At 40.4% G+C, this 12,210-nt stretch overlaps 1 protein-coding gene across 1 annotated transcript; it reads left to right on the top strand.

Annotated features, from left to right (window-relative positions):
- The first annotated feature begins 3,155 nt into the window (after positions 1–3,155).
- LOC142471362 (olfactory receptor 5P72-like) lies at positions 3,156–10,135 on the top strand. The gene is made up of 2 exons (XM_075578176.1): positions 3,156–3,509; positions 9,200–10,135. Exon 2 carries the CDS (start codon positions 9,236–9,238, stop codon positions 10,133–10,135), a length of 900 nt encoding a protein of 299 aa, XP_075434291.1. The 5' UTR covers positions 3,156–3,509; positions 9,200–9,235.
- Positions 10,136–12,210: the final 2,075 nt, after the last annotated feature.

Raw genomic sequence — 12,210 nt, 5'->3', positions numbered from 1 at the left:
TAAATCGAACCTACGAGCTGCGTCTCGGCAACGGCATTCCCTGGCCAGGCCATTACCGCCCACTGCGTAGGCTCCACCGAGTCTGGATACAACAAAGTGTTTCACCGCTGAGAGCCCATCCGCAGATCGGTTCCTCCGCCCTTCCCCACCTGCTAGATGGCCCGACACCTAGCCCATCCGTTCCTTTGATCCGCCATTGCCATGCTGGCACCTCGGCTAATCTTATTACCGGGGCTGCCTTCATAGCGATGGATTACACATACAAATACATTGCACTTTATACTCATTTTAATCCTTTTTGCCAAACAACATCTACTCTCAAACTCATGCTCCTGAACTCCCGGTTCTGCAGCTATTTCCCATAAGAGGCCTAACACAAACAGGACATACCCACCTTATGAGCTCACAGGGGACAGCTAAGGAAACATGGTTTACAGGGGATAAAGTAAAAACACTTTACCGGCCCTATGGTTTAAGAGGCAGCAAGCCGGGCTTCACCTTTATTGTTAAGGCTGGCTACCCCTACGGTGACAATTAGCTTCTCCTTGCAAATTTCTACTGCCTCTTCACTGTGGGGCAAAAAGTATTTATTTTAGTGTTGTCTTCTCTGGTGTATCCTCCTTTTCACTCCCTCTTTTTCGGGTCTTGTAAGGCTCTGTCCTTGGCCCTCTGTTCTTCTCGCTTTTTTCTGCTTGTCTTGGTGAACATACAATATTTAGGCTTTTAATAATCTCTCTATGCTGAAGACACCCCCGTTTACCTCTCCTTCCCTGTAATCTCCACCGCTTTCTTGTCCCATGTTACCAACTGTACTACCACAATCAATTCCTGGATGTCTCACCGTTAACCAAAGATTAACATGTCCAAAAACATAATTAATAATCTTGCGATCTCAGCCTTAATCTCTCGCTATACACCTGCCCAACTCTTGCGCTCTGCTCAAGGATGCCTTCTCTCTACCCCTTTTGTGTCTAAAGCCCTCTACCATCTAAAACCTTTCTCACTGACTGCCCCACACCTCTGGAATGCCATTCCCCTCAGTATCCGACTAGCACCTTCTCTATCCACCTTTAAGACTTTCTTAAAAACCACCTCCTTAACGAAGCATATAGGTAGCTCCGTGGCTGATACTTTACACCTCATACATCGTGGCCCCTTGCGGATGCACTTGCCAGAACACCTTCCTACTGTTTCTGTACGTTCTTCCTATGTTATACCAATTATATTGTAAGCTCTTCGGGGCAGGGACTCCTTTTCATAAGTTTACTTTTATGTCTAAAGTGCTTCTTCCCATTATGTGTTATTTGTATTATTTGGTATTTATATGATTGTCATGTGTATTACTGCTGTGAAGCGCTATGTACATTAATGGCGCCATATACATACATATGAAGAAAGGACCATTGCTTCAAAAAGCTTGCACTCTTATTAACCCCCAAACTAGCTATTAAAGGTGTCACTTGTACCTCACTTTTCCTTGTCTAATGAATGATGTGTGACAATGCAGTGATGATAGTTATGTGACTACTGAGAGCATTGGTGCTGATTTCCTGCAGTACTATCCCTTTACCAAGCACTGTTTGGCTTGGGAAGGTTGTTTGGCTAAGTACGTAACTGCAGACAGCTATTGGGACTTTCAGTGACTGTGCGCATCTGAGTGACGTCATCTGTGTGCGACGAGACCAGCGGGTCTGCCATCGGAGCAGCAGTGAGCGTGACGGTGGCATTCGAGCCCTGGAAGTACACTGTGGAGCTTCCTCTTCGGATCCAGCATGGAGGGAGAGATTAAGTTGCTGATAACGCTGTTTAAAAACTACCCTGTCATGAGTAGGATTCCAATTTTACATCTACTGGATGGGATCTCTACAGCCTATGTTCTCTTTTTTTTTAGACAATTGTTTTGTCTTTTTAATGGTTCTTTACTCTTAATATTAAATAGCACCAGTTTTTTTTAACAAGAAAAAATGGGTGTATATAGCGCTAAAAGAAATATATGTGAATTATTAAGTGATAATGTAATATAATAAATGAATAATAGATATTAATAGGCTGCCAGGTAACACTAACTCCAAGACCTAGTTAGCAATACAAAACACAAATACACAATACAGACCGGCGCCACTATTGTCCAATGGTGGAAAAGGATTGTCCAATATGGAAATGTTCTCACACGGATGGTAGCTTTAAATGTAGTTTTCAGCTGTATCTTCACTGTGTGAACTCCATCAACATATGCAGAGAGAAGAGAAACAAGAAAAACACATCATAGTGCAGATATGCAATGATATAGTACACCAAACAAGACTAACATTACACAAAACATATACAAAACATATACACTGCACAAGTGTGCAGAGGACAGCGTTGTAGCCGCAGTAGTCCATTGAAGAGGGACTTTTTGGCGATTCCATCCGCCCTTAGGAGTACATTTCCGGCAGCAGGTTGATCGACGGCTCCAGGAGAATAAGCAAGTCGCACGGAGCGACGCACTTCCGGTTTCAGGACTGTGGAGCTTCCTGGATACCACGTGTTCGACGGAGCTGCAGCCGGTCTCAACTCTACCTAAAAAAAACCCCCGCTCATGGTCTGTGGCAGTGCTGTAAGTAGGATTCCGGTTTTTACCAACCGGATCCCACACCTGCGATTTTATTGTGTTTAATAAATCTATCTTAGTATCAGCCAGCCTTATATGTTTTATGTTATATGTTTTGTGTAATGTTAGTCTTGTTTGGTGTACTATATCATTGCATATCTGCACTATGATGTGTTTTTCTTGTTTCTCTTCTCTCTGCATATGTTGATGGAGTTCACACAGTGAAGATACAGCTGAAAACTACATTTAAAGCTACCATCCGTGTGAGAACATTTCCATATTGGACAATCCTTTTCCACCATTGGACAATAGTGGCGCCGGTCTGTATTACCAGTTTTTTTTTAGCTATTCTGTGTTGTGTGTGTGTGTCTGCGTGTTGTTGTGGTCAGTTTTTAGATTTGTTTGATATATATCAGTGCTGCACTATGATTTTTCTTTGTGTTTACTTCCACATGTTATGAGACATTAATCAAGATCTATCTGGACATTGATTGGACACTAAGGACTGGTCTGATATTCAGTCAGAGATCACATTACTGTAGGTGTTGTATGGGTTCATTGATCTAGGCACCAGTTATATTGTGTTGTTCTGAGTTCTGTGACATGTGTAGGACATGCAGATGCACTAATGAGTTGCTTATCTTAAACATTAATTGGAAAGGTGCTTCATGTTTTTCCCAGTGATCTTATTAAACTCAAGGGAAGTTCATGGAATGTGTGATACATTCCATAAGGATTAATCTCCTAGGTTGTGAACAGTATAAAAGACCCATAGATGCTGTAAGATTTTAATATAAGTGCCAGGGAGCCACAGAATTTCTTCAAGGTTTAAGAAGACTCCACAAATCAAGTTAGACTCGCAGAAATATTTCCCATCAGATTGTTGCTGTTGTTCAATTCTGGACACTGAAATTCTGTAAGTAGAATTTAACTATGTTGATGGAATTAAAAATATGTAGTGTATTGATGAGCCACCATCAAAATTTCCTGTTACAGATATTTTGGAATACGGTTATCTAAATGAGCTGGTTTAGAATAATAATTTAAAAATCACTAGATTTGCTTAATGCTGAGACATTAAATAGGGCACACACTTCAGTATGTTCTCCTCACAGTCTGGTGATACTGTATATCACTGAAGGCTTGTGAAATGGCAACATCTAATACTCATCTCTTGGCATTTAAAGACCTTTTAGGGTTGGCAAAACATTTTGAAAGGAATGGAATTTGGGGAAAACCCCACTTAATCGTTTGTGACGGAATTTGGAATTTTTAACACCTCCCTAGTATGAGCTGTACAGTATAAGAATCAGTGTATGGATGTGTGTGTACAGTATCAGTGTGTGTAACATTCTGTCGGTGTACAGTATGTATCAGTATGGCTCTGTACAGTACGGTATGTGTTGTATCAGTGTGAGTATCTGTGGGCATGAATGTGTACTGTATCTGTGTATTTTGTGTGCGTATCAGTCTATATGTGTATATCAGTGTTTCTGTGTTTGTATTAGTGTGTCAGTGAGTGCACCAGTCTGCATGTGTGTGTGTGTATTGGTGTGTCTGTGTAGTTATCAGTGTGTCTATGTTTGTGTCAGTGTGTCTGTGTTTGCATCAGTGTATCTGTGTATGTGTATCAGTGTATCTGTGTAGGTAATAGGGTGTCTGTGATGATATCAGTGTGTGTGTGTGTGTGTGTATATGTATCTATCAGTGTGTGTGTGTGGGGGGGGGGTATCAGTTTGTCTGTGTGGTTATCAGTGTGTTTATGTTTGTGTCAGTGTGTCTGTATGTGTATCATAGTGCCTGTGTTTATATCAGTGTTTCTGTGTGGCTAACATTGTGTCTGCGAGGATATCAGTGTATCTGTGTTTGTGTGTGGGTGTGTGTGTATGTGTGTATGAGTATCAGTGTGCCTGTGTGTATAACAGTGTGCCTATGTATATACTATATCAGTGTGTCAGTGCATATCTGTTTGTCTGTGTGTGTGTGTGTGTGTATGTGTATCATTGTGTATGTGTGTGTATCAGTGTGACTATTTATGTACTGTACTATATCAGTGTGTCAGTGCATATGTGTGTGTGTGTGTGTGTGTGAGTGTCCGTGTGCCTGTCTGTATGTGTATCAGTGTGTCTGTGTTTGTTTCAGTGTGATTGTATGTACTATACAATATTAGTGTGTGAGTGCTTATCATTCTGTTTGTATGTGTATCAGTGTGTCTGTATTAGTGTGTGTGTATATACTGTATCAGTGTGTATCAGTGTGTATCAGTGTGTGTGTGTGTGTGTGTTTGTGTGTGTGTGTGTGTGGTGTGTGTGTGTGTGTGTGTGTGTGTGTGTGTGTGTGTGTGTGTGTGTGTGTGTGTGTGTGTGTGTGTGTGTGTGTGTGTGTGTGTGTGTGTGTGGTGTGTGTGTGTGTGTGTGTGTGTGTGTGTGTGTGTGTGTGTGTGTGTGTGTGTGTGTCTGTGTGTGTGTGTGTGTGTCAGTATGTGCTTCAGATTATTTCTTTTTTTGCATGCAGTGCTTTTCTTTCTCTTATATTGTATGTATTAGTATGGCTGCATGTACTGTGACAGTGTGTGTGAATGTGTATCTGATTATCTGCATGTGTATCAGTGTGGTTGTACTGTATGAACATCAGTGTGTCTGTATGTATATCAGTATGTCAGTATCTTTATTAGTATGTTTGTATGAGTACCAGTGTGTCTGTATGTATATCAGTGTCAGTATTTTTATTAGTGTGTTTGTATGTGTATGTGTGTCTGTATGAATATCAGTGTGTCTGTATGTATATCAGTGTGTTGGTGTCTTTATTAGTATGTTTGTATGTGTATCAGTGTGTTTGTATGTATATCAGTGTATCAATATTTTTATTAGTGTGTTTGTACTGTATGTGTATCAGTGTGCCTGTGTGGGTGTCAGTGTGCCTCGGATTTTGTCCCCACTTCCAACCTTGAGCAAATAAACAGACACCATAATGCATGAACAAATCAACAGACACCGTCCTGCTGTCACAGCATGCGCGGTCTATGGTCGCGATCATTGCCTTAAGGCATTGTGATTGCGCACGCGCTGTCTTCGGCAGCATGTACACCACCTAACAGTATGCCTGTGTGTTTGTGTATCAGTGTGTCTGTTTATGTGTCTGTATGTGGAAATACAGGAAAGAACAAGATCCCAACATAGTTGCACTCTATACATGAAACTTGAAATAAATGAAATTAGAGTAGCTAAGTGCCCCTGGCTATAGCCTTCTACTGGCCAGAACACTATAAGTCCTGGTAAGAACAGGCAGTATTGGGGTTAAACTCCTGCGCAGGGCCTAGCCTGCAGTTGCAGCCTGGATGGGTACTATGTTGCCTTATCCAGGGGCTGGCCTAAACCGGCAGTTAGTGTCATACCTGGAGAGGGTGCTGACTGGGTCACATGTATATGGTGTGATGTCTGTCAGTACCTGGACCTGCCCTGTTAGGGGGCAGGGTTACAAGCCCTTCCCCCGGGTATAAAAGCTGACACTCCACCAAATTGAAGGTGGTTGATTATGGGACTGTGTGATACCCTTTCCCCTAGCAGAGGATCAAGGAGATTAGGAGGGGCTCTTGGGACCTCAAGCCCCTGGGGGTCTGTTCCAGGGCTGGAGGACGATCATGCTGTTATACAATAAAACTGCTGTTGGACCAACTATGGTGTGTGATTATTGGAGAGGAGTATTGCCTGTGGGGACCATCCTGCATTCAGCAGGATCATCATGGAATGAAGGCGTTGCACAGTAAGAGCCAAGAGAAAGCCTGCCCTGTTGCTGCTCAAAAACTTCAACTGCGGAGCTACTTAGACTTCCTAAACCAGCAGGTGAGCTACAGTACCCAGGGAAAACACCCATATAGTGTACAGATCTTCCGTGGCAGGGGGGAAACAGGTGCTACATTTTGCGGTGCTGCTGAGATGAATAGTAACTGGAGAAGCAGAATGGCTGGGAAACATGCCGAAGGAGAAGTGAATGGGGGCACTCCCCATATCTCGGCCAGAGCGTTCCCAGTTGGTTGTTAGCAGGGCACCCCCAGATAGTATCCGAGAAAGCCTGCCCTGTTGGTGCTCCTCAGCAACTCAGACTTCCTGAACCAGCAGGTGAGCTACAGTAACCAGGGAAAACACCCATGCAGTGGCCAGATCTTCCGTGGCATGGGGAACAGGTGCTATATTAGTATAAAATAACTTTTAATCGAAAATTGTTAAAAATGGTTAATGAGTGGTAAAGACAGTGGTGGCCAGTCACACATGAACACAAACTTAAACAAACAAAAGTAGAAAACTATATATATGTTGTTAATTTCAAAACAAATAATAACATAAATTACAGAGAAAAAAAAGTGGTGGGAGGGCAAGAACCTTGTGCTGTCCTGCATCAAGAGGAGGAGTTCTTCCTTACTTCCTCTCTCGTCTGTACATCCATCCTCCAAGCTCCCTCATCCTCCTCTGACTAAAACTATTTATTTAAGTGAAAAAAATTAAAATGCAATGCACCAATTGATTTGGATACTGTATTAATTATCACATAGACGAATAGTGATGTGATTGGAGTGAAAAGTGAGTAAATGTGTCAAATACGTGTATATAAAATTCAACAGATTATTGAACAAAACAAGAAATTAAAATGTGACCTTATATAAGGCGTAAAGTTGTGATGGAGTCTGCTGCTGTCTTCAAGAGATGGCTCATCATCTCACAGAGCTAGGGACAAAATAAGAGGGATACGTGCACGAATGGTGGGGTAGTATATAAAAAGTATATTGGTGACACACAGATGGTAAGTATTGCAGCTATCATGGTAACCTGTGCCGTTTGTCCCAATATGCTTGAAAGAACATATTTTTTCTATGTGCAATACTTACCATATGTTTGTCACCCACATACTTTTTATATACTACACAATGAGTTGTGCGCTTTTTCCTCTTATTTTTTTCACTATTTATTTAAGCCTTAATCTCCAAGCATCATAACCCCTTCCTAATTGTGCAGGGGGTTTCTACAGATTGCAATGTACTGTATACTCAATTTTATACAAATATGTGCATATATAGGTGCAAGGTGTGCCAGAGTATCCTTGCTCACTTATGCCCAGATTCACTAAAGGGTGCTACCCTTAATTACCCCATCACATACATTGAAATTAATGCGTTAAGGTATACTAAAGCTTAGCACCTTTTAGTGAATCTGGGCCTGAGAAGGGTTGATGACATTGTGTAGTGAAGTGTAGTTATGGGCAATGAGTAGACTATGAAATGCCCTGAGCAGGTGTTTCAGAAGGGTTGAGGTCCTCCTCACTGTCAATGTGTAAAGTCTGTCAGTAATAATCATCTTCAAACCCATGTTGATTGTACTCCATACAATGCACTACAGATGCAGCTAACCAAACTGTCTTTGGTGCCATGCTCACAAGCGACCATGCTTGTTGCAGCAGTGGAGGAGTAACACTATGGGGGTCCCATTGAGAAGCATGGACCCCCCACAGCGCAATCTAGGCAGACGCTGTCTCCAGCACCATCGACTTTAACTTTGGTGACTGTGCCACCGAAGACAGTAAGCCTCGCTACATCTCTCCCTTTGTCTGTATCATAACGTTAGAAATATGATTAATTATGACACAGGGTCATCCCTTAAGGTTTGAGGAAAGGAGATTTCACCAGCAACAAAGGAAAGGGTTCTTTACAGTAAGGGCAGTTAAAATGGGGAATCCATTACCCATGGAGACTGTTATACAGATACAATAGATATCTTCAACAAAAAAAAGATTGAACATCTTTTTGAAAGGAAAGGTATACAGGGATATACCAAATAAGTAAACATGGAAAGGATGTTAATCCAGGGAGTAATCTGATTGTGAATTATTGGAGTCAGGAAGGAATTTATTTTTCCCCTTATAAGATATCATTAGATGATATTTCACTGGGGTTTTTTGTTTGCCTTCCTCGGAATCAATAGACTGTAAGTACGGATATAGGATAAAGTATCTGCTGTCTAAATTTAGCATAGGTTGAACTTGATGGACTTACAGTATGTCTTTTTTCAACTTCATCTACTATGTAACTATGCAACTGTGATTAGTGATGGACAGTCACACTGGAAATAATTGATACTCAGCATGATCATTACAAACATTAGCTAACTGCAAACAGTTTGACTTTGGCAGAACAGTACACTAGAATTCCCATCCATAGACATCACACCACTAGGCTAATGGAGTATTTCTGTTTATCTGTGACCGATGTATGGTACGGCATTTACAGCAAAGAATGTTAATTAGTTAATAATTAGTTGATAAACCTTTGAAAAATATTAACAATTTGTCAAGTGGCAGAAATCTAAAATTCACAATGTTCCCAAATTTGTGTGAAACATTTAATTAAGATTTTATTAAAGAGTTATAGTTACTGGCACTAGAGTTCAACACCCGTAATTGATGGAAGGTATCAATAATTATCTTTGTATAACAAACAAAACAGTATTTATTGTGCACTTAGGTATTAGAGTATGTGGCGCAAATATCCTTTGCCTTGTGTCTACAAAATATTCAACCCATCGGTTGCTCTTGCTAACCTCTTTCACTTTGTGACAGGTTGAAAGACGCTGCTACAAGGCATGTTCTTTGAGAATGTGTGAGGATAATCAAACCATGGTGACTGAGATCATACTCCTTGGATTTCAGAACATTCAAAGAATAAAGACTCTGCTCTTCTGTCTCTTCCTTCTGATCTATATTGTGATATTAATTGGAAATCTCTTGATCATCCTGTTGGTGTCGACCAATGACCATCTCAATCATCCCATGTACTTCTTCCTTAAACATTTGGCCTTTGCTGACCTCTTGCTCACCACCACTATTGTACCCAATATGCTACATGTTATATTAATGGAAGGAGGTCGGATATCTATATTTTGCTGCATCATGTCACAAAGTTTGTTTGTTACCTTCTCAGCATTTGCACAATCCTGCCTTCTCATGGTGATGTCTTTTGATCGATATCTTGCCATCTGTAACCCATTGCGTTATTCCTCTATTATGAACATGAATCTTTGTTTCAAACTGGCTATTGGTTGTTGGACAATCAGTTTTGTTCTAGGTCAATGTGAATTTTTTATGATATTTCAGTTTCAGTTCTGTACCATCAATGTCATTGACCATTTCTTCTGTGACTTCGCTCCTCTCCTAGCACTTTCTTCTTCAGACACTTTCACACTGATATGGGTAGACTTTGTCTTTACCATCCTGGAGATATTGCTTCCATTTGTCTTTGTCATCGTTTCATATGTCTGTATCTTCATATCCATCGTCCAGATCTCCTCTATAGGTGGCAAGAAGAAAGCTTTCTCCACCTGCAGCTCCCATCTGTTAATCGTCTGCACATATTATGGGACTCAGCTTGATATATATGTGTTGTCAACAGGATCAAACTCATTTAATGAAAACAAATTAAAATCTCTGGCATTTATTGTGCTGACCCCGTTCATCAATCCCATCATATACAGTCTGAGAAACCAGGAGATCAAATAAGCATTAAAGCTAACTTATAGAAAAATACTAGCATTGCATTAATAAGATTCTGATCACAGGGACATTAAGTATATAGGGCCACATTTAGCAAGAGATTTTCAGCCATAAGACACCTTGCTACTATAACACACAAGAGGGGGCTATGTACATCTGTAGTTTGATTTAATACAATTTTGCATGTCAATCTTGCAGCTTCTCTATCTTTTATATCACACCTGGAAGTGAGAAGAAAAATAGGAAGTGCAAAGTGTCCCAGTGAATAGGTGAAATATAGAAAGCAGCAAAATATTGGGCACCAATGTCTAAATATGGTTTAGCTCAGCGGTGCGCATAACTGGGGGGTTCGAGATTTATTGGGGGGGCATGGGTGGTTGCAAAGGTCCCGCGCGAGGCCTCTGCAACCTCTACTTACCGAGGTTCAGCCGGCTTCAGGATGCGTGACCATGGCAACGCAGCATCAAATGACGCTGCGGGGTCATGTGACATCACGGTTGCCATGGTAACGTGACATCAAATGATGCCGCGGGTCATGTAACAAGGTAAAGTTTGCGCACCCCTAGTTTAGCTGATTAAACGTAAATGTGAGTAATCCCACTCTCATATTCAGTGAGGTATTCAAACATTTGGTATATATCAACTTAGGCAGATGGTATGTCTTCAATAAGTTGCCAGGAAGGACTTCCAAGCACATAAAAAAATTGAGAAAAGCAGAGAATAGTGCAATAATGCTGTATGGAAAAAAAAGATAGGCTTAAAAAAAAAAAGTATTCAAACTCACAAACAAGCATGTAGACCACCCAGAATCATAAACGGAGTGATGGAAATGTGCTGCAATCAACGTTGATACTCTCTCTCTTCTCCGAGTCATTCGCGATGTCATTTCTGGATACTTACGTCGCACATGGATAAGCCAATATTTTTTTCCCATGAAGTAATATTGCACTATTTTCTGCTTGTCGTCATTGTTTTTTTAATGGATTTGGGAGCCATTCCTGAACCCTTGGCGATTTTTTAAAGACACCAGGTCTGCCTAAGGAGGCTATTAATATATACCAAATGCTTGAATATCTCTCTGAATACGTGAGTGAGATAAATTCCCACTTACTTTAAATCAACTGAACGATATTAAAATCATGTTGCACTATATTTAGCTGTTTTCCGTATTTCACTTATTCCCTGGGATACTTTGTGTTCTGGATCCTGTTTTTTCTGTACTTTGCAAGACAATTGAAAAATAGTCTTTTTTTCTATGGAGCTGTACTACTCCCAAGGATTGTAATTTTTAATATTTATTTTTTTTGTCACTTGCACTAATTAAGTATATTTAATATCACATACATTATTCACTACTCTGTAAGTGGTATTTGCACTGGAACTCTGTGTGTTGTGCAACACCTGGAATGGAGTTTGCAAATGGCAGGGAGGATTTGGGAAATCATCATCTTCATCCATATGAGAAATGTTGAATTAACAATTAAATGTGTAGCATGTCCTGAATTGGGTGCGTCCACACAGGCAATCACAGCAGAAAAAGATCCAGTGAAGGAGCAAAAAGCGGAGCACAGAATATGCACAAACTAGGGCTAAGCAAACCAAGGTGTGGTTAAAAATATAATTTATTGAAAGGGTGACAACATTAGAAGGCCACTAATATATATATATATATATATATATATATATATATATATATATATATATATATATATATATATATATATAGCAAATGGATATATTACTGTATGCTCATTTGCATGTCTTAGACAGGTCTGCCACCCCGCCTTTCACCATTATCACAGAGCACACAGCACTTCCACTGCAGAAAGGGATTCTGGGAAATGACATGCAAACAAGCACACAGTGCCACTTTTTGCTTCAAAACCATTCAACATGGTTTCCCTATAGGCTATAGGCCCAATATCAAAGAATCTGGATCACTCACAAATTCAAAAAATACAATTTAATGAAGTAACACAGGCATCAGGGGGTAATGCAATGAACATTCTTGCTATTGTTATATATATATATATATATATGTAGAGGTATCAGTACCGTTTTAGCCAAGCTTTAATAATCAA

The sequence above is a fragment of the Ascaphus truei genome, chromosome 20 (genome assembly GCF_040206685.1).
Source record: "Ascaphus truei isolate aAscTru1 chromosome 20, aAscTru1.hap1, whole genome shotgun sequence".
Lineage (NCBI taxonomy): Eukaryota > Metazoa > Chordata > Amphibia > Anura > Ascaphidae > Ascaphus > Ascaphus truei.
This window is presented reverse-complemented; position numbering and strand designations above follow the sequence as displayed.